The sequence below is a fragment of the Symphalangus syndactylus genome, chromosome 21 (assembly GCF_028878055.3).
Source record: "Symphalangus syndactylus isolate Jambi chromosome 21, NHGRI_mSymSyn1-v2.1_pri, whole genome shotgun sequence".
NCBI lineage: Eukaryota > Metazoa > Chordata > Mammalia > Primates > Hylobatidae > Symphalangus > Symphalangus syndactylus.
This window is the reverse complement of record NC_072443.2, coordinates 74,665,071-74,692,965: the sequence shown is the minus strand read 5'-3', so window position 1 is coordinate 74,692,965 and position 27,895 is coordinate 74,665,071. Positions and strand designations below refer to the sequence as shown.

The window sequence follows — 27,895 nt, the reverse complement described above, 5'->3', positions numbered from 1 at the left end:
ATGGGACAGTATTAAGGGGGGACTTTAGGAGACGATTAGATGATGAGGATGGAGCCCTCATGAGTGGGATTAGTGCCCTTGTAAGAGAGGCCCAAGGGAGCTCACAGCAAGAAGGCACCAACTCTAAGCCAGAAGAGAAGCCCTCACCAGACACCAAATCTGCCGGCTCCTTATCTTGGACTTCTCAGCCTCTAGAACTGTTAAGAAACAAATTGCTGCTGTTTATAAGCCATCCAGTTTATGGCAATTTGTTACAGCAGTCCAAATGGACTAAGACACCTAGGAAGCACTAAAGCTGTTATCCTAACAATGTGCACTGTGCATATTACTTAAAATATAACCTTTTCTGTGTACATTCTCTTCAAACATTTGGACATGGGAAAATATCTTAAATTGGTGGCCTTCCTAATCCAGTCTGCAGCTATATTTGGTTTGGGCCCAAGTTAAAGACAAAATCCTATCAACATTTAAAAGCCAGATTTCATTCAAAAATCTTGATTTCCAGCTGCTTTTGAAAAATATGAATACCAAGCATGGAAATAGTCAGCTAGAGTGGTCACCAAATAATTTTCACTCACTCCAGTTTGCCACAGACCCCTATCACTCATTACACCCTCCCTGCTGTGATTATTTACCTTATATGCCTGCCTCCCATATTTGAATATTTTACCCCACTGCAAGGAACTCTGCAAAAAAGAATTTTCTTTTAAAAAATCAGATTGAATCCCTTAAGAAGTTATAATCATCTTCCAATAATTTTATCTAACTACAATAAAAATTTGCATGTTAAAACTAACAATTTAGTCACGTACACAAGTAGTACTAAGTAACTCAAGTACTTTCAAACAGCTAAGTAGTCTGCAGAGGAGATTTGGGGCAGATTCGGGTTGAAATCAGCTGTACAATTACAGTTCTAAGACTTCTAATTGTGCAGCTTTGGCTAAATGACCTACCTAAACCATCTAAAACTATTTATTCAGCTCTCAGATGGAGAGAGTCACCTTCTTACAATGCTACTTTGAGAATTATTACAGCATCTATATGGTGCTAAATTTTAGTTCCTTCACTTTGAAAACTGTCAGCTACATCTGTAACTTTTCAGGTAGAGCAAATAAATTTATTCCGTATGGTTTTATAATAAAACTTATTTGTCAATATGTAGCTAGAAAGATTACTGAAAACTTAATTCAGTGACACATAAGTAACCAAAAAACATTTGAACAGAAAACTGCCATATCTAAGTCAAAAACAAAGAATGAGAACACATACATGTTCTCATATTAAAATACTAGCACCTACTTTTTTAGTATTTGTACTTAACTTTGTTTGAAGTTTTATTCACTTAAAAGAAACAAAAACATGGTCAGGCATGGTGGCTCATGCCTGTAATCCCAGCACTTTGGGAAACCGAGGGGGGTGGATCACCTGAAGTCAGGAGTTCGAGACCAGCCTGGCCAACGTGGTGAAACCCCATCCCTACTAAAGAGACAAAAAACTAGCCGTGCGTGGTGGCAGGTGCCTGTAATCCCAGTTACTCAGGAGGCTGAGGCAGGAGAATTGCCTGAACCGGAGAGGCAGAGGTTGCAGTGAGCTGAGGTTGCACCATCGCACTCCAGCCTGGGCAACAACAGCGAAACTCTTGTCTCAAAAAAAAAAAAAATTATATTGATACAGCAAGTTAAATTAAACCAGTAAATTTTTACTACAGAAATTGCTATAGCAAAAGTATTAATTTAAGTGCAATAAAAATTTGATATAATTCTGCTACACATTTAAAAATTATTCCTATATTACCATGGAACTACTGATTACCCTTAATGTACTTTTAAAAACTTCAGTGAAAGAAGTACACAATATATGATTTTATTAATAAATAGTGCAAAAGCATCAGTGATAACTGTTTGAACATTAAATTTTTTAAACAGCCATGTCTTGGCATTAGTTAATATTGTGCATATTGGCCTCTACGGCACTACAAGTAAACAGATGAAAATATTGCCCATTTTCATGCACAGGTATTCAGCTATAACACCATTTACAAATTATTACGGACAAGATAAATTCTGCAATAATATTCATTTGGATGGCCACAAATAAATGAGTTATTACATCAAGAAATACCCTATGTTCAATATACTCCAGATGTCAAATTGTAAAATTTAACGTTATTTAAAACTTAATTCTTTATTCTCTTTAAAGGGACATCTTTTGTGTATTTGGGTGATCAAATGAAAACTAGGAATGCATTCTTTGACCATAATAACAAAATTCACACAAAAGAGGGTGTATGCCTCCTCCTCTAAAAGAAGCAATATATTTGCTCATAATCTCTCTCTTCAGGTATCATTTCTCATATTATTAATGAAAATGCTTACAAGCACCAACACCAAAATTCTGTCTTCAAGGGAAAGTTACAAAGTTAAAAAAGAGTGGTTCATTATATAAAAAAAGACAAATCGCGGCAACACTATTGCTAAAAGTGACATCAATTAAACTTCTTAGCATCCACAAAGTATATTATTTCCATGAGCTTTCTATTATGTGGAGATTTTCCTTAAGAAGTAAAATGAAGTTTGAACAGTACAGTCTGTGGGGTGGTGACATCAGCAACCGCCAGTTCTTGTCCATCAACGAGCCCCAATTCTAAAACAGAAAAAATATAATTAATACAAGCAAAAAAAATCTCAACAGAAAGGATAATACACATGTAAACAAACTATAGAGTATTATGGTCTAGAAAAACATCAAAATTCAATCCTCTTTAATCAAAGTAATATTTGATTTCTTAGAGATTTTAAAATATTCTACTAAAAGAACAATTAATTCTATTAATATGTCTGAAGTTGTAAGTAATTATTACCTGACCATATACAAGGCATTAAGAGAAAATCTAGAACAAGCACTGATTACTTTCACCAAAAAGAGAGAAAAGGAAGAAAATGAATAGTAAATACCCTTATTTAAAATACCTTTCAATGTTTTGGAGAGATTTGGCCTTGTTCGTTCTTCAATAGAGGTTACCGACTAGAAAACAGAATTATTTTAATGTAAGACACATTAAAGTAAAATAAAACTTGATATAATTTTCTGAAAAAAATTAAAAATACATATCGATAACCTGTAAGTAAAGTGTTCTATTTTTTCCCTCTAGGGTGGCTGTGATGGCTGGAGATTTCATTTGCCTAAAGATTATGATGAGAGAGAAGTATCAAACATCATTTTTATCAAAAGATAATTTTTTTAAGGTTTCAAACATCACAAAAATGATTTTTGCAACATAACAAAAATCTACAATACTTACAGAGAAGCACTATTGGTTAGATAATCCAAAACCTCCTGTAGTTTAGCTGATGGAGAAAACTGAATATTTTGAGGAAGCTGGCTACAAGCTGGGCAGTTTTCCTACACACATAATACACAACAAATTACAGCAGCACATGAACCAATACTAGTCTCTTTATGAACAATAAAATAAAAATCAGGTTGTTTTATAATCATGCATATTTCCTATAAAAATTGTTTATGCTTTAAAGCCTGCTTTTCATAACAGACGATTTCTTTTTTTTTTTTTTTTTTTTTGAGACAGGGTCTCGCTCTGTCGCCCAGGCTGGAGTGCAGTAGCGCAATCTCGGCTCACTGCAAGCTCCGCCTCCCGGGTTCACGCCATTCTCCTGCCTCAGCCTCTCCGAGTAGCTGGGACTACAGGCGTCCGCCACCACGCCCGGCTAATTTTTTGTATTTTTAGTAGAGACAGGGTTTCACCGTGGTCTCGATCTCCTGACCTCGTGATCTGCCCGCCTCGGCCTCCCAAAGTGCTGGGATTACAAGCGTGAGCCACCGTGCCCGGCCGACCATTTCTTTTAAATTACTTTGCTATAGAGTTATTTCAGGCTATAAAGCAAAAGATATATAATAAGTAGAATTCTGGAAGTTAGAAAATGTATGGGTGACTTTGTTCAAATTTCTAACCAATAATATTTAAAAATCAAAATATGCATGATCAAAAATGTGTTCTTAATACTACTAACCTTTCTTTCTGCTTCAAATGTGTATGTATACAGCCCATCTACATCATTGAAAACCAAGTAATTATTCAAGGGAATGTATGCACTGTAATGAAAAAATGTCCATCTTTACATAATTGAACCAAGTCAAAACATAAATTTACATGCATATTAAAAATGAAACCTATTACCTTGTGGCTATTTTAAAAACCTCAGTGGCACACACAGCTGAAGGGGGGAGAAAATACAGGTGCTTTAACTCAATGGAAATTAGGCATGTTAAAAGTCAGTTATAAATCAGAACAGATAAATTTACAGTGGCTCTTTGTTAAAAAATATATATTCCAATTTTTAAAAACTGAGAAAGTAACAGATTTTGTATTTGTTTTGTGTGATTCATGTAATAGAGTAACAGTACATGTTTTTCTTGTTTATCAGATTAATAAACGCCCTGCTTCAAATGAAACTAAAATGTCTCTTTACTGCAGAGAACTTAAGACATAATGTAAGACAAAAAATATGCAAAGTCTAACAGCTGGTTCTTTTTCGACAGCTTAGTTACACAACCCATCCAAGAAGATATCAAATTCCTACAACACAAAAAAGCTGCAGCAATGTCAAAAACTAAAGGAAGCAAAATAAACTAAGTGATGGCCTTTTTTTCCTCACCTGCAATGACTGCATTTGTGGAAGCTACTGCAGGAATGATTCTTTTTACTACCCCTGAAAAAAATATATCAATTAAAATATGGTCATTTCTTTAAAATAAAAGAGTTCTCTTAAATTAGAAGGCATGATCATTAAATACCATTTTCTAAAACTTGATTTTTCAGACTTTCAAGCCAGAAAATAAATTTAACCATGAAACAATCTTTCACATCCCCATCATTTTGTAGTAAATTCAGAATCTTAAGCTACAGTAGCAAAGAAAACTCTCTCAAGTAAGTACTATAGAAAGGTGAAACAGTAACATCATAATAGTTAACAATTTAGAGTATTTATTATGTTCCAGGCACAATGTAAAGACTAAATAAGAAATTATTTAATTTTCATAACATCTTCATGTTAATTACCCTGATTTTAAACATACGAAAAGTGAGACTGATAGAAATTTAATAATTTATCCACAGCTATATACTTAGCAAGAGGTGGGGTTGGCATATGAACACAGATATTAACTGATACACCATGAAGAATAAGTGTTATCTAATTATTCCTGCAACAGCTTCAGTCACTTGATTCACAAACATTCAGAAAAAAAGAAAAGCTGCCCTTTATTATCTTTTACTCTATAACCGAGGCTACACAAACTATTAAATACAGTTCTCTACTTCAACCCCACATTGTTTTTTTTTTTGTTTTTTTTTTTTTTTGAGATAGAGTCTCGCTCTGTTGCCCAGGCTGGAGTGCAGTGGCGCAATCCGATCTCAGCTCACTGCAAGCTCCGTCTCCCGGGTTCATGCCATTCTCCTGCCTCAGCCTCCCAAGTAGGTGGGACTACAGGCACCTGCCACCACGCCCAGCTGATTTTTTGTATTTTTAGTAGAGACAGGGTTTCACCATGTTAGCCACGATGGTCTCGATCTCCTGACCTCGTGATCCGCCCGCCTCGGCCTCCCTAAGTGCTCGGACTCACATTTTTCACATCAGTATTATTCACATATTAGGAATAAACAAAGCCCCACCTTAAACCATTTTTTTAAAGTACAAAATAAATACTCTATTTTATAACTATACTTGAATTGTTCATTTTAGAAGACAAAAACTTCAAGAAAAAGTAGCCATTTTATCTCAGAGTGTGAGGAAACACTACAAGATGTGTTCCCAAGACTCCAAGTATAGGCAGGTTTCAAAAACTTAAGGAAAAACGGCAAGTAGCTAAGAAGACATGAAAGAAAGCTTTTTTAAAAAGTTGACTGTGACCATATGATTATCTATAGTTTTGGAGAAGAGGAAATTTAAAAACAGATAAACTGCATGATGGTTAAACTGGAAGCTCTCCAGTGAACCACATGTAGCAGGATGTACTGAAAGGAGGAAGTGACAGTCACCAACAGTGAAGAGTGTAAGAGACACTGCCCAGTAAGAACATTGCCAAAATGCTAAGGACTCCCCTCTTTCTCCAACCCCTGCCACCCACACCCCTGCCCTTCGACCAAAAAAAGCTAGAGTGGGTAGAAAGGCAACTTTCTGTTATACTGAGAACAAGGGGAAAAATCACAGAAGAGATAGAACCACTGGCTTGTGCAACGTCACTTCCAATTCTCCTTCTGTACTCCTTGTTGAGGCCCTCATTCATCAGGCTAGAAAGTACACACCAAGCCCTGGTAAAAGGTAAAGAAGCATGGATGACACTACATATTAAAATGAGGAATTTACAGTTCCTGATTAGAACACACTGAATTCATTTGTTAATTCTAACAATTAACAAATATGTGTAACACATGCTCCAGACACTGTTCTAGGTGTTGTGCATAGTAGCAGTGAAAAAAAGTACCTGCTGGTATAGTGATTTCATTTTGATAGGGGAGATAACACAAAAGTAAATACTTGGAACACCTGAGATACTGAAGAGTTCTATGAAGAAAATGAGGTACATGTTAGAGTGAGAATGATGGATGCAGTCCATTAGACAGAATGGTCAGGGAAGGCCTCCTTGGAGAGGTGATAACTTCAGCTGAAACCTAACCCATGAGAAAGACCCAGCCATGCAATGACCTGAGGAAAAAGCTGTTCGTAAACAGCAATAGCAATGGTCCTGGTCCTGGGGCAAGGATGTAAGATAGTGTAAGTGTGAAATATTCTTTGCATAGGAGAATGAGGCTACCATTAATCAGTTCTGAGTAATTACCAAAAAAATAGAATGGTGAATGGCTCAGAAGTCATTTTAAGTTGAATGATTAGGAAAACTGATTAAGCACACACCCAAGAGATGAGGAGCCAGACTGAGGGGATCCAAGGAAACAGCATCCCCGGCATAGGAACTCGGGAGTATTAAAGCTCTAACGTACAAAAGAACTTGGTGTGTTCAAGGAACACAAAGCAGGTCAGTGTAGGGAGAATGCAGAGGGCAACAAGGAGTAAGTATAAATGGAATTTTAAAATGACATCACTAGATCAGTAAATAAAAGGAAATAATCAACAGGATAGAAATGACAGATTTTCAAAAAGAAGACAAATCTCATTCTGGTGAACCTGGTAATGATCTTGGGCAAAATTCTAAAAAAGGAAACTGTAACTAGATTGGAAACATTGATCACTACGATTGAGCATGACTGATTACTAGACAAATCATGTTGGAGTAGCCTCATTTGGCTACTATGACTAACTTAGCAACTCAAGAAAATGCAAAAGATAGTATACCTAGGATTCAGTAGAGGATCTGGAAAGGTTTTTCATGACATCCTTGTGAACAAGATAAAGAAACACAAAGTACCCAAGAAGGTCTGATGAACAGAATGAGATAAACCTAAAAGGGCCTGGCCAGAAGTATGATTCAGATGTCTGTTCTCAGACACTTCAGTCTTATTAAAAATTTTAATCAATTATTTGAAAAAGAAATAAAGGATATAATTATCAAAACAGGTGAAATGAAGCTAGAAACACCAGGTAAGTTGGCAGAATACATATAAAGAGAGAAAAACAGGTTGAATTTTAAGAATACATTTGTAAGGACCTATACTTGGATATTAAGAAAAAAAAAAAAAAAAGACACTCCCCAAACTGCCAAGTTTATAACAGGCAGATGTGGCTTAGCAATTGCATATGTGGACAAAACATCCAGCTTTCAGTGGCTAGTAAAATCAAAGAACCGAAAGTATAGCATCAATGTAAACAACCAACAAACAACAATAAAACAAATACCTGCTCTCCTTTAAGACTGCATCAGTTATCAGAAGTCTATTATCTAAAGTAAGACCAGTCCCATAATGCTGCATGTTGGCCTGAACAATCAGGAAAAGTTGTTTTCTCTAACTATATTCCAGTTAACCAATATGGATAGCTGGAATATGGTTACAGAAAAACAACAGGAGAACCTGAAGCTGTACAACATATCAAAGGGTTGGATATAGTTTGGATATCTGTCCCCTCCAAATCTCATACTGAAATGTGATTCCCAGTGTTGGAGGTGGGGCCTAGTGGGAGGTGTTTGGACCGTTAGGCCAGATCCCACATGCATAGCTTGGTGCCCTCCCTGTCATATTAAGTTCACGCAAGAGCTGGTTGTTAAAAGAAGCCTGGTATTTCCTCCTCTCTCTCTTGCTCCCTCTCTTGTCATATGACGTGACTTGCCATCCCCCTTAGCTTTCACCATGGGTAAAAGCTTCCTGAGGTCTCACCAGAAGCCAAGCAGATGCTGGTGCCATGCTCACACAGCCTGCACAACCGTGAGCCAAATAAACCTCTTTCCTGAATAAATTACCCAGTCTCAGATATTCCTTTACAGCAAAGCAAAATGAACTAATACAGGGTTAAAGGAACTAACTAGGGAGGTTTATGGCACTGATAAAAATTTGCAAAGGATGTGATCACTGTCCTCAATATGTTAAAAGCTATTACTTAAAAGGGAATTAGATTGTATACGGTACTGGGACAACAGTCAGACCAAACTGAAGACAATTTCTATTTTGAGACAAAGTTTTGCTCTTGTTGCCCAGGCTGGAAAGCAATGACGCAATCTCAGGCTCACTGCAACCTCAGCCTCCTGGGTTCAAGTGATTCTCCTGCCTCAGCTTCCTGAGTAGCTGGGATTACAGGCATGCGCCACCACACACAGCTAATTTTGTATTTTTAGTAGAGATGGGGTTTTGCCATGTTGGTCAGACTGGTCTCGAACTCCTGACCTCAGGTGATCCGCCTGCCTCGGCCTCCAAAAGTGCTAGGATTGCAGGTACGAGCCACCGCAGCCAGCCTGAAGACAATTTCTCTTCAATATATAGAATATTTGTCTAACAGTCCTGTCCAAATGTGAAATAGACTGTCTCTAAGAGATGATGAATTCAGTGGAAGATAAAGTAGACCGTTTGACTTGGATGACTTACAGCCTAAGTAAGTAAGATTCAATAATTTTATTAAATTCCCCCTAGCTAATAAGTAGTATGAATTACATGGTACCTTTACTGAACTTCAAGTGGATGGTACTGTCTAAACTCACTTACCAATTATTCTCCTGAAAGCATCCCAGCCCTAAGTCATCCCAACATCATAATTCATGACAATCTGCTGACTTACCTTGAGTGAGTCTGTAAGTAACACCCCTAATATTATATTGTGATGCTCTCTCTAGGGATTTTTGGAAAATCCATTGTATATGTTCAGGATCATCTCCATCTAATGGAACCCCTTCTGTTTAAAAAAAAGGGAGAGAGAGAGAGAGAAGACAGGAATATGTAATCACAAAACAATATGTTTTTAATGAAATTATCCAAAGGAATAATACAGAAAAAATACGTATTTTATGTAATTCTAGATTATTAAATTAGGTTTATTACCTCCGAAAGGCTGCTCCTTAGGCCACTGCAACATCCTTACATACTCAATACAGTGTTCTGGTAGCCTGGGCATAGATGCAATGGTGCACATGGGAAAATTAACCTAAAACCACAGTTTGTCCTTTTTAGTGAATTTTAAATGAATTATTTTAAAATGCAACTTCCAGTTATGATCTAGTTCTTAACAATTTCATACAATTTGTTTCAACTCAAAATATTGTATACCATTAAAAATGCCTCTCAAACTATAATATAGATTATCTGAGTCACTTCACTTAGGTTGACCTGCCTATAAAGACAGGTTTGCCCTACATTTACAAGGTATATAAAATTTAAGCTTTATTAGACTATGAGAAGAAAAATACTGAACAGATTCTGAAATATGAACACCTTGTTATGTTTACCTAATATTTAAGTATAAAACAAACCAAAACAAAAGCAAGTTCAGAGTTAAGTGAATCCCAAGTGAATATTCATAAAACTGTTTACATTTATTATTCAAAATTTCAAGTGTTCTTCAAAGTGGGTATGTAAATCAAAAAGCCCCATCCTTGGAAAGATCATTCTCATCCCTGGTATCTTTATTTCCCTGAAATAAATACAGGTGAAAACCACATAGATTACAGCTTGACATCAATATACAGCTTTGTAATTATATTTGATACCTACTCCCCAAATAAAAAATACAAATAAAGTATGAAAGCAGAATAGTATCAAAACAATGTACTCGGTTCATATCTTTCCTCAAATAGAGCAGAATTTCATATTTTATCTTCTTTTTTTTTTTTTATTTATTTTATCTTCTTAGTGTAATTTTTAAAATACAGCTACCTCTAATTAAAAATTCCACATATTAACTAGACTTAATAATTAATCCCTAATTCCATGCCAAGATACTATGAAAGGAATGCAGGTGCTTTTTTGATTACCTGTGGGGGATAAAGTTCCAGCGTGCATTCGATACAAGCAGTCATTCCAGGCAGAATCACTCGGGCGTTTCCTTTAAAACCTTCTGTCCCCCCATCTATCAAAGGGACAATGGAGCTTGGATCTAAGACACCATCTTCATAATTTAGAAGAGATATCTAGGAAAACAATTTGAAGGGCTTTAAAGGGGAAGGGGAAAAGAATTCAAAAGAAGAAGTATGCTTTCAAGTAATCCTATCAGTCAGTTGTGCTATTGAATACCAATGTATCAAATCAAGGGATCATAATAACAATTTGTGTCTTCACCTGAAAACCAATGACTGGCAATAAACAATGGAGTAAATATACTTAATTCAAAATTAAACTCTGATTTTTCAAAAATATGGTATCAATTCTAATTTTGAGGATGTGAAGCACAGCAGCAAGAACTTCAGAGAACTATAACAACACTAAAGTCTTTACCAGCATGCCATTTATCCATCTTCTGGCGATGATAGAGTCCAGTCCACATACAATAATATGAAATTCTACAAAAAAAAAAAAGCAACTTTAGTTTTTAAATATGTAGTTGCATGATGATCTTTCGATGTAGATTCATCATATGCAACAAATGTGCCACTCTGGTGCAGGATGTTGATTAGGAAGGTTGTGTGTTTGTGGGAACAGGAAGCTCTATGAGAACTCATGTTTTCAAAAATTTTCTGTTCAAATTTGTTGTGAACATAAAACTCCCCTAAAAAATAAAGTTTACTAGTAAAAAAAAAGCACTTGCAGAAAACAATTTGCACTTTCTAAGAAACAAACAAAAAAACCACAAGCACTTTTTACTGTAATCCCATATACGTTCTCAGAGCTCCTATTCCTTGAGTGAACTCTCATTCAGGTCAGCATAGAAAATTGTAGCTGGTCATGTCAGCTAAAACTAGCATTCTCTTTTCAGTCTATCAGCAACATTACTGAAAAGCCAACACTGAGAGAGGAAAGCAAGTGAAGAAATAGCCTTCAAATAGCTAGCAATATTCGAATAGCTACCAACTAAAAAATTCTAAGAATCTAGTAGGCATTTAATTTCAAGTAAAAAACTTACGTCGATAGAAAGTGTCGTTAAAATCTTGAATCTTGTTGAAATGTCTGAATACAAGTAAAGGAACTTAAGCAGCTAAGTTTCAATTTCTAAAATGAATTTGACAATGCCATAAGGAACACACTCTGTGTATATTTAAAACAAGAAGTAACTAATCGATGTTCACATCAGTGGAATTCAAGGAATCTGACTAAATGAACACAACTCTTTCTGACAAAACTTTTCTGCCATTCCTCCCCTAACTACTTACTTTTTCTCATTCCTGAACCCCTATATCATTATATTTATGCCCTTAGTAGGAGGTATACTTTCTACTTTGCTTTGGTTTTTATATAAAACCATAAGACCCAGGAAAGCAGAATGTGTGTCCTCAATCATCAGCATCAAGAAGAGATGCAATAAATGTTTTAGTGAAGGAAAGATGCACATTATAATTCCTATTTTGCTAGGTGATTTTAAGAGTTACTGCAAAGCTCATTTTTTTAACATACAGAAAATTTCAACAGCTTTTTCAGTTGGTAAAGATTTCACTGTTTTTATTTTTTGTGGGGAGGAGACAAAGTACGAATTTTTTCTACCTTTCTAATTTAACTCAGTTTTCAAGTTACCCCACCAAACCCTACTGCCAGTCTTCCCATCCCTGGAGGTTAAAAAGGAAACCCCATTCAAAATTGATTGTAGGTGAGTCAATATAGCACTTAATGTTTTAATAGCACATGTGTGCAAAAATTTGTTTCAATTTTTCTAATGAATGGAGCAATTGTTTAATAATTTATAAATTATGCTACTTCTCTAAAGTTAAGATAAATAGTCCACTATAAATTTTTTAAAAGCAATACAGAGAAAAAAGGGACAATACATGCTTCCTCTAGATTTTTAATTCTTGCCTACAAATAAAGCTATGAACAATAATTTCCATTCTAGCCCTCAGCCATTCAGACCTCTATTCGCTTTGAATGCTAGGCAAGCAGGAGACCGAAGCTACAGCTAGAAAGAGGTCAAAAAAGAAACAAAGCAAACAGTGGAGGAATGACAATCAGGGAACCAAGAGCCAGACTAAGAAATCTAATCTGGATTTCTAGAAAATACCCAGTTTCCCAGACCCACATAATGGGGATAGACAAACTGAGTGTCCCCGCACTAACCAACCCACCCCCACCAACTCAATTCTTCCTTTTTCCCTACAAGGGCCTGTATTTGCATTTTTAAGCTCTTTATTTTGAAATAATATACATTCACAGTAAGTTGCACAGATAGTATAGGTAGGTACCATGCACCTTTCCCAGTTACATCTTACTATAGTACAGTACCAAAACCATGAACAGAACATTGGTACAATGTGTGTTTATAATTCTGTCATTTAAACACACATAGGTTTGTGTAACCACCACCCCAGGCAACACACATAACTATTCTACCACAATAAAGATCTCTCTGCAGCCTCCACTTCCTGGACTTAACTGATCTTCCTGCCTCAGCCTCCCAAGTAGCTGGGACTACAGGCATGTGCCACCATGCCTAGGTAATTTTTCTAGTTTTTACAGAAATAGGGTCTCATTTATTGCCTAGGCTGGTCTCAAACAACCAGGCTCAAGTGATCCTCCCGCCGCAGCCTCCCAAAGCGCTGGAATTACAGGCCTGAACCACCACACTCAGCCATCTCTATAATTCTGTAATTTCAAGAATATTATATAAATAGAATCATGCAGTATATGACCTTTTGAGACTGGCTTTTTTTTGTCTAATAGCTGTGTAACAGTATCGCTCATGGTGGTCTTAGTTTGATGTGAAACATCTTTTCATGTGCTTTTTGTCATCCTTTTTAGTAAAATATCTCTTCCTATCTTTTGTCTATTTTCTAATTCAATTTTTTTTTGTTTTACTGTTGAGTTTTTAGAGTTCATTACATATTCTAGCTATGAGTCCTCTGTCAGATGCTTTACCAGTATTGTCTCCAGTCTGCGGCTTTTCTTCATCCCTTTAAGAGGGTCTTTCACAGAGCAAGTTTTTAATTTTGACGAAGTTCAGTGTATCAATTTTTTCCTTTTATGGCTCATGCTTTTACAAAAATTTATTTTAATTTTTTAGAGATGATGTCTCACTACATTGCCCAGGCTGGAATGCAGTGGCTATTCACAGTATGACCACAGCCTACTATAGCCTCAAACTCCTAGTCTCAAGCAATCTTCCCACCTTAGCCTCCCAAGCAGCCAGGACTCCTTAGTGGTATGATAAAAGCTCACTGCTTCCTCAGTGATCTGCACCACCATGCCCCACCTTTTACAGGTCTTGCTATTGACGTAGCCTAAGCACTCTCCACCAAACCCTAAAGTTTTATCGTTTTATGTTTTTTATTTTTATTTTATTATTATTATTATTTTTTAGATGGAGCCTCACTTTGTCGCCCAGGCTGGGGTGCAGTGGCGCAATTTCAGCTCACTGCAACCTCAGCCTCCCAGGGTCAAGCGATTCTCCCACCTCAGCCTCCTGAGTAGCTGGGATTACAGGCACACGCCACTGTGCCCGGCTAATTTTTGTATTCTTAATAGAGACGGGGTTTCACCATGTTGGCCAGGCTGGTCTCGAACTCCTGACCTCAAGGGATCCATCCACCTCGGCCTCCCAAAGTACTGGGATGACAGGCATGAGCCACCATGCCTGGCTGATTTTATATTTTATATTTACACCTATAATCCATTTTGAGTTAATTTTGTATGTTTAGGCCAAAACTCATCTTTTAACGATGGATATGAAATTGCTCCAGTACGATTTGTTGAAGACTATGCTTCTTCCATTGAACTATTTTGCACCTTTATCAAAAACAAATTGGCCATACTTATATGGGGCTATTTCTGGCTTCCCTATTCTGTTCTAGTCATCTATATATCCCTCTGGTAACACCACTGAGTCTGGATTACTATAGCCATATAAGTCTAGAATTTGGATAGTGATTCCTCCCACTTTTTTTTTTTCAGAATTGTAGTAGGTATTCCTTTGCTTTTCTATATAAACTTTAGAAGAAGATCGTCTGTATCGACAATTTTGCTGGGATTTTAATAGAAACTATGGTATATATGTATACAAATTTAGGGAGAAATGACATCTTTACTATATTTAATCTTCCAATCTTTGAAGATGGACTATCTCTCCATTTATTTAGATTTTCTTTGATTTCTTTCATCAGCATTTTGTAGTTTTTCACTATATAAATCTCATACTGGTCTTGTAGTTTACATCTAAGTATTTATCTTTGTAAGCAGTTGTAAATGGCATTGTATTTTACGTAAGTTTTCACAAGTTCACCAGTATGTTGATTTTGTATTCTGTGGGACTTTCTACACAGAAATCACATCTTCTGACTTTCTATAAAATGCCAAAAGGTCTCCAGATCTAAATTCAAACTACAGTGTAAATACTCCTTTTTAAAAACATATTTCTTGTAAAAATAAATTTACTGTGATGTACCTTCCATTTGGCTAATACTATATTGACTGCCTACTCTGTCTGCTACTACAAGGAAACAAAGATTAATTGGATCCAGCCTAGGAATTTACACTCTAGTAAAGGAGATATGTAATCGATACTGAAATTAAGGGCAATAATGCAAAATAAAGTAGATGATAAAACAGACTTTATAAACTTAAGTTAAAATCAGGGCCAAAAAACTATTTATATAACCATACAGAAAAGACTGGAAGAATAGATAGCAAAATGTTACCAGCAGTTATCTCAGTAATAAAGTTACTACTGCTGATTTTTTTCCCTCTTGCTTATCTGTATTCTCTGTTAAATATCTCTTATAATAAAGGAAAAAAGCTTTTAAAAATTAAGTAATTTTCTTGTCAAAAGGATACGGAACTACATTGCAATTAGGAACTCTGTCATTTAGAAATTCTGCAGCAACTTCAGCCTTAGGTCTTCCAATATCTTTAGGCCTACAGGAAAAATATTTAAATTATAATTCATATTATAAATCTATATGATCTACATAACTTATTTTCAAACATAAAAGTAAATTCACAGTAAGTTTACTTATAGGAAATTTAGAAGGAATATTTTTGCCTAAGTATTTTGATTTCAGTAATAACTTTTGGTAAATGGTCATTTAACCTTAAATGTCAACCCTTGCTAATGGTCCAAATTAACATAAGTCTAATTAAGTATTGCTTTAATTAAGTGAAAATCTGAACAGTGTTCTTCCTCCCAGATAAAGCATAATAATGCCATGATTCCTGGCCACTTTCCACTGTAAAAAATTATCCCACTCTTAGAGCTCAGAAAGTTATGGTGTTACTCCGCAGGTCTTGGCTGAAATAGACACAATAAGATTCATCCTTGGGATGCAAGAACCTTCATTTATCCCCTTCTTCCTGTGTGTGCTGATTAAGCAGCAAATTTTGTGTCCCCTAAGAAGCTGCATGAAAAAAAAAAAAGAAAAAAAAAATCTCACTGGACCCTATATAAAATGAAAAAAAATAAAAAAGAAAAGGAGCTGTAACCATGTTTTTTTCTTTTTTCTTTGTGAGACGGAGTCTCACTCTGTCACCCGGGCTAGAGTGAAGTGGTGCGATCTCGGCTTACTGCAACCTCCGCCTCCCAGGTTCAAGCAATTCTCATGCCTCAGCCTCTGGGTAGCTGAGATTACAGGTGCCCACCACCACGACCAGCTAGTTTTTGTATTTTTAGTTGACACAGGGTTTCGCCATGTTGGTCAGGCTGGTCTTGAACTCTTGACCTCAGGTGATCTGCCCACCTCAGCCTCCCAAAGTGCTGGGATTACAGGCGTGAGCCACCACACCCAGCACCATGTTTTTAAAGAAAGAATAATTCCAAAAGTGTCAGCTAAAATTGCAAATGTTACTATTACATCAAAGAAGCTGAATATATAAAGCCTCAAAAGGTCACTCTTAAATAATAACCACACATATAGATAGGAAAGGATATGAATTTCCTCCTCTAAGTTCTATACAAATGGTATTTTCTTACCTAATATTTCCATATTCTCCTCAGAGAAACCACTCCATGTATATAATAAGAACATTATTACTTTTTTCATAACATATTTGTTACATACATGTCTATCATACCCACTAGACTATTATTTGGATGAAAGTGACCATGTTCTAACTCTCTTCATATTCCTTCATATCTAGCACACAGTAAATACTTTTAAAATAAATGAAAATAATAAATAGTGTGCTTATTAGAAAAAAATGTGAAATTTCAAAGAAAAACACTTTAGCACGTCAATTTTTCTTTTTTTTTTTTGAGACAGAGTCTCACTCTGTCACCAAGGCTGGAGTGCAGTGGCACAAATCTCAGCTCACTGTAACCTCTGCCTCCCAGATTCAAGCAATTCTCCTGTCTTAGCCTCCAGAGTATAGCTGGGACTACGGGCATGAGTCACTACGCCTGGCTAATTTTTGTATTTTTAGTAGACACAGGGTTTCACCATGTTGGCCAGCCTGGTCTCGAACTTCTGACCTCAAGTGATCCGCCCACCTTAGCCTCCCAATGTACTGTGATTACAGGCATAAGCCACCATGCCAGACCAATTTTTCTTCTCTCCAATAAAGCATTGTTCTTTTTTGATTCAAAACTTTTGGTAAATGTTTTATCTTCACTTTGTACCAACTTACATAAAAAAGGCCCTGTTATAAATCAAAGAACTTAATTTCAGTATTGCATTCAATGGCTCCGCACACAGAAAGATCTTTAGGTATGTAAAAGGGATAAAGTAGACTTCTAGGATTATTTTAAGTAGTATATTCTACGTGCTTTTACAGCAGATCTCAAACAAAAGAACTCCTAGATGGTTTCTGGGAACTGCTTGTTAATTTAGCATTCCAGGATGAAGCAATCAGATTGCTCCACCTCAATAAAATGGCCTTTCACACACATCATCCTTGCAGGACACTCTGCCCAAATTATTCAACCTTGAACACAAGAATCTACCCTGAAGTTGTTGAGATTAAATGGAATAATATGGATAGTTTAGAAGTACTTGCTACATATCATTATTACCATCTTCAACCATTTTAGCCACAAATTTATGGCCTGTATCAATAACAAATCAATTCAGTGGTATCTTTTTCAGAGCATTCACAACTCAAAATTTGACAAGCTGGACAGAGCCCACAAACTTTGCTATAGAGAAGGGAAATTTCAAAATAAACAAAAAATAAAGCTTAAAAATTAAACATAAAGGTCACACTGCAATTACAACACTTCATTAACTTATTTTAATCCATACTTCAGTCCCATTAAGATCTTCCACAAAGATAATGTAGAGGTTTTATGCCTATCCAAAAATTTAATGTTACCTTTTTTGCTAGCTCAACATTATCCTATATACCCAGAACAATTTGAGCACTGTCAGTAACAGATGCAAACTTACTAACTAGAGAGAAAAAAAGTCCTTATCTCTGTGTATCTTTGACTAACGAATACACACTTTTACCTAAGCTACTCAAACCCCTCAATATTACATACTAAATTCATGAATGAACGTTTCTTCATGTCTGGATACATGGCCTACTTCAGTTTTTGTTTTTCGGGGTTTTTTGTTTTTGTTTTTGTTTTTGAGACAGGGTCTCGCTCTGTTGCCCAGGCTGGAGTACAGTGGCATGAACATGGTTCACTGCAGACTCGAGATCCTGGGCTCAAACGATCCTCCTACCTCAGCTTCCCATGCAGCGGGGACCACAGGTGCACACCACCACACCCGGCTAATTTTTTAATTTTTTTGTAGAGACAAAGTCTCGCTTTGTTGCCCAGGCTGCTCTGGATCTCTTGGGCTCAAGCAGTCTTCTCACCTCAGTCTCCCAGTTTTGGGATTACAGGCGTAAGCCACCACGCCTGGCCTCTACTTCTGTTCTTAAATTCATCTTCAACAAATCACTCCTTGATGTTCTCTATATTCCATACATGCCTAAGGTAACCATCCCTCTTTGTTCCATTCCAATTGGTTCCGGTTTTCCTCTCCTCGACTTTCCATTTTCTTTCCTCTTGTAGGAAAAGCTCAAACTCTTTCCCAACTTTATTGCTCCAGTCACCATTCAAACCTTGGCTCACAAATCCCTGCCAATCTCTCACTAGGGCCTAATACTCCAGAGAGTATTCTCTTCTGACATCAACTGGAGGAAGAGCTACTGTTCTTTCCTTTCTGCAGAGCACAGTTAACCTGAGGATATTCCCAAAAATCACATAAACCTTTGGAAGGAGACTTCTTCGAAAAAACAAAAACATGTATTTGTTTACATAACTACTGTCACCAAGATGCCCGAAATTTTCTTACAAAACTTTACCTAAAATGGGAGTGGTAGTTTCGTTTTTCAAAATAAAATTAGTATTATCCTCTCAAGTCATTTTTAAAAATTATTAAACTGCAATGTACAAGTTCAAATGATAATCAGAGCTTAAAAAAAGAAAACCACTAAGATATTAAAACTTACCTAAATAAAAACTGCCTATTTAGATTGGAAACATCTATAGTGTCCATATCTATAACATGAATCTGTCTAAAACCAGACAAGGCCTGTGGGAATAAAAACAATCCAATTAAGCAGACGTTTCCTCACATTTAAAAATGTAATATTTGTTTTCAATGTAGTCTTAAGTCTACAAATTCTCAGTAATAAATTCTGTGTAACTTGTATTCGATGACTGAAAGAGAGTCTTGCAAGGTATATAAAATTCAGAGTTCTTGAACAAGTCAAAAGTGTACAATCACTCAGTTTCAAATAACCTATAACCAAAAGAGAGCAACTCAAAATTTCTACAGATTAAAACTATTTTACATATATATATAATTCCATAAACACACTTGTAAAATTTGTTGCTTTGCTGCTATTGATGGATACTTTAATTTTACTATGCTTGCTATTATTTTTTCAAAATATTGTTAAAAGCAATTCTTACAAGCTTTATCTTAGTTTACTTAATATTAAGCATGCCACGATTCAGAAATGGTAACTATTATAAGACATATATTATAAAAACACACACATAGGTAGACTGTATATGTAAAAGGAGTATCTTAAAAGATATTGAGTCAAGAGCAAGCAATTCAAAAAGTAGGGAAAGGCAAAAAACAAAAAACCTGTTAGGGTTCAATAATAATGCCATGCATTCTAAACACTACGACCACATTCAAATTTACCAGCAGATGCAAAAAACTGAAAAAAATAAGTCTCAATAACTAACTTTTCTGGTCTTGGTCAGTTTACTTAGATGATCAAATAACTTGACAATAATTTCCTCATTTTTCTGTCCCCCTTTATACCAAGAGATCTTCAAGACTTATCCATATTTGTGCTTTCAAAGTCCTGACTGTTCTCAAACTCCACAGAAACTGTACTTGTCAAGGTCACCAATAATCTCCGTGTTGCTAACTCCAGGGACCAATTCTCAGTCTATCTGACCTTACCTTTCTGAGGTATTAGGCTGGGTGGGTCACTTCCTCCACCCTAAAATATGTTCTTCACTTGGTCACCACACTTATGAGAATTTGAACACTTTTTAAAAATTGGTTTCCAGTTCATTCAGTTTTCTTCCTACTTTACTGGCCAGAATTCGGAGCAGCCTTGTGCTTTGTTCTAGTGATCTCAGACGATCTTATAAGATATAGACCATCTAGCAGACATCTCAGACTTAACAGTTTCCAAAACCAAACTTGATCACCCTTGCTCACCACAACAACCAAATCTGTTCTTTTCCAGATCTTCCTCATTGCAGTAACTCCATCTTTCCAGGTGCCCGCCCCCAGAGCAAAAACCTTGTTGTATCATCCTTGATTCCTCTCTTTCTCTCACAGCACACCACCAATCCATCAGCTAATCGTGTTGATTCCATCTTCAAAATATATCCATTATCTGACCACCTGTCACCACCTCCAATGCTACCATCCTGTTCCAAGTCACGTTGTCTCTTGTCTAGAGGACTACAATAATCAATCAGTCTCTGTTTCTTCCTCCTCCCTGTTCTTCCCTTAGTCTATTCTCAATGCATCAGCCTCAGTAACCTAGGTGAAAAGCCAATCAAGTCTCTCATTGCATAAATCTCTCCAATGACTTCATGACTCAGAGTAAAAGCCAGAGCACTTACAGCAACCTCCAAAGTCTTTTGTGATATCCACTCCAAGCCCCTCCATCTCCCATTATCTGTCTGATATGGTCTCCAAAAATGCTCCGCCAACCCACTTCTGCTCTAGCGATGATAGCCTCCTTGCAGTCCTTGAACAAACAGGAGTGCTCCACTTCACAGCTTTGAACCTGTTATTCTCTCTAACTAGAATACTCTTCCTACAGATATCTGTATGGCTCATTTGCTGACCTTTGTACTCAATAGCACCTTTTTGTAAACCTTTTTCCTTCACACCATTTGACATACTATATACTCACTTTTTCATTCAACTAAAATGTGAGTCCCACCAACGCAAACATCTCTCTGTTCAATGCTGTATCTTCAGCATCTAAAGTGGTGCTTGGCATATGGGGTGGAGGCTCAATAAATATTTGCTCAACCAGTAATATTAATATCTTTTTTTTTTTTTTTTGAGACGGAGTCTCGCTCTGTTGTCCAGGCTGGAGCGCAGTGGCGTGATCTCGGCTCACTGCAAGCTCTGCCTCCCGGGTTCACGCCGTTCTCTCGCCTCAGCCTCCCGAGTAGCTGGGACTACAGGCACCTGCCACCACGCCCGGCTAATTTTTTGTTTTTTGTATTTTTTAGTAGAGACGGGGTTTCACTGTGTTAGCCAGGATGGTCTCGATTTCCTGACCTTGTGATCCACCTGTCTCGGCCTCCCAAAGTGCTGGGATTACAGGCGTGAGCCACCGTGCCCAGCCTAGCATCGTATTCTTTTTTGTTAGAATGAGCCTTTAGGGGACTTACAGTGAATTAAATAAGCAAAACAAGGAGTAAAATTGAAAACCCTTAGTTTTCTTCTTTTGTGTAAAAGATTACTATAATGCAATAAAGAACAGGGCCGCTCCTTAAAGTTGCTTAGTGACTAATCTTCAGATCTAATCTTCAATTATTTTACACTTAAAATTAGTAAATGTCACATTTGCAAATAATGGCTTCAAAATTTAATAAGCTTTAGGAAACTTGTACATTTATAATACCTAACAAAAACCAGTGCCCATCCTCCATAAACCCTTTCCTTCTGTAAGTCTTTGGTTCTCACACTGCTAGAGTATTTATGTTTGATACGGTACTGTCATTTTGGCATCCCACCACAGAGTACATCATGCACACTGCTATTTATTTCATGTGAGATTTATCTCCCCAGTGAAACTTCAGATTCATTGAAGACAGAGACCATGATGACATATAATCCCCACAGAACCCAGCAAGGCATTAAATACAGTGAAGTATATTTAAGTTTTTACAACTTCACTCAAGTGACATTAGTGTTTCTTAACAAAATTAACGTGGCTACGTTTATACTAGAACTTTAACCCCCTTGGCCAGTTATCTGGGTCCTCTATCTGGCTGTGACCTGCTTTAATTTCTAAAGAGTCTATTCTAGCATTTCCACTTTTCTACACAGCAATGAGAAGCCTAGCATACAACTCTAAACCAATTCTGCCTCTACTCATTTGTGTTACATAAACTCATTAAAATTTATAAAAAGTTACTTTGCGATTAGAAAAAGTCAAGGAAACCAAATAATTAAATCAAATTATATACTTAACTTATTTCTAAATATATGGAAATAAGTTCAGTAAAGGTTTAGCTTTCCCAAAACTTAGGTGTCCAAAATCGTCTTATTAGGTCATAAAATGACCTAATGGTTCACTGAAAAAGAACACTTAACTAAGAACTGATGACCTGGATTCAATTCCAGGCACATCGCTACAATCCAGAAAAACTTCAGCAAGTCAGTCAACATCTCTAAACCTTAATGTCTCCCTCTATATAAAATGGGGTAACGTCTTACCCACCTCGCTGGGTTATTTGGGGAAGCAAAAGAAATAATAAATTATTTGAAACTATACATTAAAATATGAATTACCAGTTTTGTTATTTACTTCATTGAAGTTAGGAGCGTTTTGCCAGAGGAAGCACCAAAATTTGTTTGTTAAAGATCAGAGAAGAAAACTGAAGTATGAAATTTTATCAATAACTTTACAGCTGAGAGCTTTGGAATTTAAAAAGTTCATAAGTTTTATCATTTTAATTACTGTTTGGAATTTGGCATGCTAAACTTCTCTAACAAAGGCTCAAGAGAAAAGGTTAAGAATCACAAGAAATTTCCTAGTATGACAGATAAGTAAGGTTTACTTATCACAAAGAAGAAAAAAATATGTATTTATATATATATGTATATATATTACCAGATTTTTCAGGAGCTCACATCCTAAGCCGCCAGCTCCAATGACTAGAACTTTACATGTATCTAACAAGAACTGGAGAGACTGTAAAGAATGGAAAGGCATATTAAAAGCTGGGTGATAACCGCAAGGACTATAAATAAAGCAACAAACTTTAAAATAGTTTCTGATGTTTCCATGAAGAAATGCAACTGGCATAAAGAGCAGACTTCGTATCTGATCAATTATTTGAAATTTATGAATTCTATCGAACAAGGAATTCTAAAACTCTAATGATTTCAGGAAGTTTCAATGTTAATTTTTCTTTTTTTTTTTTTTTTTAAGATGGAGTCTTGCTCTTGTCACACAGGCTGGAGTGAGTGACAGGATCTCGGCTCACTGCAACCTCTGCCTCCCAGATTCAGGTGATTCTCCTACCTCAGCTTCTTCAGTAGCTGGGATTACAGGTGTGCACTACCACACCTGGCTAATTTTTCATTTTTAGTAGAGACGGGGTTTCACCATGTTGGCCAGACTGGCCTCGAACTCCTGACCTCAAGTGATCCGCCCGCCTAGGCCTCCCAAAGTTTCTTGGATTACAGGCATGAGCCACCGCGTCCGGCCATTAATGTTTTTAAATTGCCTTTTATTGTAAGAAATTACAGGAAAACTATCTCTAATTTGTTTTTTAATTTTTGAAAAGGGATAGAGAACATCAAACTCAGTTAACTTCCTAAAAATATAAAAGTTTAAAAATTTAAAAAGCAGAGGATCAAGCACTGCCTAAGGTGTTTAAAGGACTAAAACAGTAAGGTAAAAAGAGTAACAGGGCTGGGTACTGTGGCTCACACCTGTAATCTCAGCACTTTGGGAGGCCGAGGTGGGCAGATCACCTGAGGTCAGGCAAGACCAGCCTGACCAACATGGTGAAACCCTGTCCCTACTAAAAACATAAAAAATTAGCCAAGTGTGGTGGCGGGCGCCTGTAATCCCAGCTACTCAGGAGGCTGAGGCAGGAGAATCACTTGATCCTGGGAGGCGGAGGTTACCATGAGCCGATATCGCACCATTGCATTCCAGCCTTGGCAACAAAAGCGAAACTCCATGTGGGGTGGGTGGAGGGGGGAAGAGTAACAGCTGCTTTTTTTTTTTTCCTTTTTGAGACGGTCTCACTGTGTCACCCAGGCTGGAGTGCAATGGCATGATCAAAGCTCCCTGTAGCCTCCACCTCCAGGTGCAGTCAAGCAATCCTCCCACCTCAACCTCCTGAATAGCTGAAACCAAAGACATGTATCATCATGCCCAGCTAATTTTTTTTTCTTTTTTTTTTTTTTTTTTTTTTTAATAGATGGGTTCTCTCTATGTTGCCCAGGGTGGTCGGGAACTCTTGGGCTCAAGTGATCCTCCCGCCTTGGCCTCCCAAAGTGCTGGGATTACAGGTGTGAGCCACCTTACCTGGCCAACATCTCCTTTTGAATAAAGTGAGCAAAACTCACAAAACATGAGATAACACGAAAACACATAAAACTCTTAGAAAATTCCTTATCAGCAGAAATACAATCATTTAACAGAAGTAACAATCTTAAATTATCAGGCCAAAAAAAAAATTTAGAAGTACAAGAAAATATGGTGTGTTATCCAAAGAAAGACAGAATTAATACTTTCAATTTTTTCTTTTTTCTTTTTTTTTCTTTTTAATGCTTTCAATTCTGCCCAGCATCAAAGGAGAAAGTTATTCACATGAGACACTGGGCCAAACCAAGAGTCTGCATGTTAATTTCTAGGAATAACACAGTATTTCTATTTCAAAATATTATCTTTTTATAAATACAAAAGGACATAAAGATGTGCTCTACTTTTCCCTACCCTGTAATAAAAAAAGTCACATATAATTGAACACTTGACTTAAATCAGACACTATCAGTCCAAAATTCTATGCCTCTATTATTTAGTACTTACATAATTCTTAACATGCAATTAATTATACTCAAAGCTAACATGTTCATTCCAACTAAATTTCAAAATTTAAATAAGCACATCTATATTCCTATCAAAAGTAATTTCTCACAGTAGCACTACAAAAGGGGAGTATGTTTCACAAAGCATTTTAAACTGGAATTTTAAATTTTTACATGAGGTCATGAAGTTATTTTTCTCACAAAAATTTTCAGTTACATGAGAAATGTGAAGACTCAAATAGTCATTCAAACAAAATCAGTTGTTAATATGCAATTTCATATTTTAAGAAAAATTTAGTTTCACAGAACAATTTTATTAGTATTTTCATTGTAAGAGCAAATTTAAAAAGAAGCATTCTATTAGTTTTGAAACATAAAACTATTAGAGCAGTTATTTAAAAATAAACGTTTCTCACTTCGGTGCTCGGTTCGAAATCAGGGTGTGTGAAGGGTCCAGATCGCTCGAGGAACTTCTTTACATGGTTCCAGCGACCTTCCCAGTCTCCAGTGTCCCCACACCCACCATCAACAGCCATTCTGCACAGAACACAGTAAATTCAGCTGCAAAGATCAGTATGAAAAAAACCACACCTACAACTATTATGGTATCCCCAAATGAAAAGGTAACCACACCAGACCTGCTCAAATAAAAAGGGAAATATTCAACGTGATTATGTTTATGCTTTGAAATTTTTTCTTGCCTATTATACAATTCATTTAAAGTTAAGAACTGCATGTTTCTATTTTTATTTCACCCAATGGATGAAACAATCAGTCTACATGTTTTTGGTTTCCTAAAGCAATCCAAGGTTCAACTTAGGATATTGGTCTATTATGTGAGAAATTGACTTCTCTACATTTGGTATTTACAAAAAAAATCACTGCAAGCTTCCTCAATCTGTTGTTTTAACACACTTACATTAGGAAATAAGAGATACAACAGAGAAAAAAAGTCACACTTTCAGAATTCTGATACTTATGTGTCTGATGCAAATTTAATATTTATGTATCCTTTCCAAAGGTGTAATCTAAAAATTATTTTGATGACAGGAATTTTCACACACCTTTCTCAGAAACAGAGGCTATTTTTTCTTATTCTTTTTTTTTTTTTGAGACAGAGTCTCACTGTGTTGCCCAGGCTGGAGTGCAGTGGTGTGATTGCAGCTCACTGCAGCCTTGCCCTCCTGGGCTCAAGTGATTCTCCTGCCTCAGCCTCCCAAGCAGCTGGGCCTACAGGTACATGCCACCATACCCAGCTAATTTTTGTATTTTTAGTAGAGACAGGTTTCGCCATGTTGCCCAGGCTGGTCTGAAACTCCTGAGCTCAAGTAATCCGTCCACCTCGGCCTCCCAAAGTGCTGGGATTAAAGGAGTGAGCCACTGAACCTGGCAGAGGTCCTAATTTTTTAAAGAACCCCTTAATACTGTGAGACGGCTTTTCTTGCCACTAAACACAAAGTTTTTAGGTTACAATTACGCCACAGATAGGCATCTAGAATCCTTTTAGAACATACAACAGAATAAGGTGGGAATCCTCTACAAAATGCATCTATTTTATACTTAGTGTAATATTCACGTTTGGTTGTGATTATTTTTAATTTTCTAATTTCCTATAACCCCACAGTTTCTACCGTCAAATATATTAGTAATACCCAATTTTTACAAAAGGGACCAAGAAGTATTGCCTAGCGATAAAAACCACAGGTTTTGATGTCAGAGTTGTGTTGGGTTCCACAATTAACAGCACTGTGACCTTGAGCAGATTACTTAATAGCCACAAACCTCATCTGTAGGCCGTTCATAGCTACTTCTTTCGGCCATGAGGATAGAGATAATCACATAGAGGACTAAGTACAGTACATGGGATATGGTAAGCAATGTTTAATTGTGATTTCATGTAAAGGTGGGAGGGAAATAAAAGGCAGCAAAGAATGTGAAATTAAGTTTGTCATCCCAGTCCTCTTGCAGCTGAAATTAAACTGTCTGAGGGACACACATAAAGATCAAAGCACTGCTACTGGGAATTGGCACGGAAATTACAAACTCACCATAACCAATGCAAGAGTATTTTTCCCTGCCCAGGCAGGGAGGGGAGTAAATTATGTGGCGCTAGCCAGGTTAGAAAACAGTTCGATTAAATCTGTCTCACCAGCATAGAATTAAGCATCTGATAAGAAATAGGGTGTGTAGTAAAAGCGAGAAATAGGCTGTTTGAGGTCAATAACCTCTTTTAAGAGCCAATTATTTTGCCAAAATGACTGGAGTGCTTAGTACAATATCTGACATGTAGAGTTATCATTAAAAGTTTGCAATTAGTACTACTGTCTCAGTGTTTGCAAAAGGCCACAAAACGGTCTTGTGTCCTTTTCCTGTGCGTTTAAGGTAGATTGCCTTTTCACAGGGTCACGGCTCTGACAATTTGGGATGGAGGAAGAGGAGTGCACAAGGGTCCCTCCTCAAGACCTTTACGTCAGGCACCCCGGAGGGCCCCTGCAGGAGCTGGGGCCGTGCAGCCTGGCCCCGACGCCCGCACCGGGCAGAGACCGGGAGCGGCCCGCCAGGCCTTCGGGGCTACGGGACGGGGATCGGGGGATGAGGCCGCGGGGCCTGCGCTCCGGGTGTCCCCCTCCCAGCCCCCCGGGCCCGCTGCGGCTGGTCCCCTAGGCCTGGGGTGGGGGGAGGCGGGGGTCCCCGGAGAGGGCCCCGGCCTCCCGGCAGCACTAACTTCTCAGCCAGCAGCTCCTCTATTCTCCTTCTTTTCTTCTCCCTAAAAGAGAGAATAAAAGAAGGGTCAGCATCGCGCTACACACTGGGCGCCGCGAGGGGAGGGGGGCGAGGGGACGGGGCGGGGGGGGTGGGGGGACCCCGGGTGACGGCGGCAACCGCCCACCGCCGCGCTCTCTCACAACCCAGCCCAGCCCAGCCCGGCGCGTCTGCAGAGCCCCGGTACTTACGGCTCCTCGCCATCCGCCATATTGTTCTCCGCCTCTTCCCAGGTGCCCTCGCGTCGGGGGGCGGGGAAGAGCGGGGAGGAGCGGGACAGGCAAAGCGGGGAGGGGCGGGACCGGCGAAGCTGGGAGGGGCGAGGCCAGGAACAGAGCCGGCAGGGAGGGGC

The 27,895-nt window shown here is 37.5% G+C and overlaps 1 protein-coding gene across 4 annotated transcripts; it reads right to left on the bottom strand.

The window, feature by feature from the left end:
• Positions 1-1,847: 1,847 nt before the first annotated feature.
• On the bottom strand, positions 1,848-27,895 carry UBA3 (ubiquitin like modifier activating enzyme 3). 4 transcript variants are annotated; one of them, XM_055259041.2, is made up of 18 exons: positions 27,735-27,895; positions 27,506-27,547; positions 25,197-25,317; positions 22,847-22,927; positions 18,962-19,044; positions 15,362-15,442; positions 11,511-11,554; positions 10,886-10,950; positions 10,426-10,581; positions 9,497-9,599; positions 9,237-9,350; positions 4,674-4,727; positions 4,196-4,232; positions 4,029-4,110; positions 3,302-3,402; positions 3,119-3,182; positions 2,970-3,024; positions 1,848-2,643 (listed from the first exon to the last, which is right to left on the bottom strand). In XM_055259041.2, the coding sequence occupies exons 1-18, from the start codon at positions 27,752-27,754 to the stop codon at positions 2,555-2,557; spliced, it is 1,392 nt and encodes a 463-aa protein (XP_055115016.1). In that variant the 5' UTR covers positions 27,755-27,895; the 3' UTR covers positions 1,848-2,554. The 4 variants fall into 4 exon arrangements, with proteins under 4 accessions (XP_055115016.1, XP_055115017.1, XP_055115018.1 ...); XM_055259042.2 differs by lacking the exon at positions 27,506-27,547 and having other exon boundaries at positions 27,735-27,819; XM_055259043.2 differs by lacking the exon at positions 22,847-22,927 and having other exon boundaries at positions 27,735-27,790.

What these genes read in the sequence shown, in the direction of transcription:
- UBA3 (XM_055259041.2), bottom strand. Translation starts at nt 27,754, where the DNA reads ATGGCGGATGGCGAGGAGCC. An exon ending in TGGAACTTTATCCCCCACAG is followed by an intron (nt 9,600 to 10,425) that starts GTAATCAAAAAA and finishes CTGTGGTTTTAG; the next exon opens with GTTAATTTTCCCATGTGCAC. An exon ending in CACAAATGCAGTCATTGCAG is followed by an intron (nt 4,233 to 4,673) that starts GTGAGGAAAAAA and finishes TCCCCCCTTCAG; the next exon opens with CTGTGTGTGCCACTGAGGTT.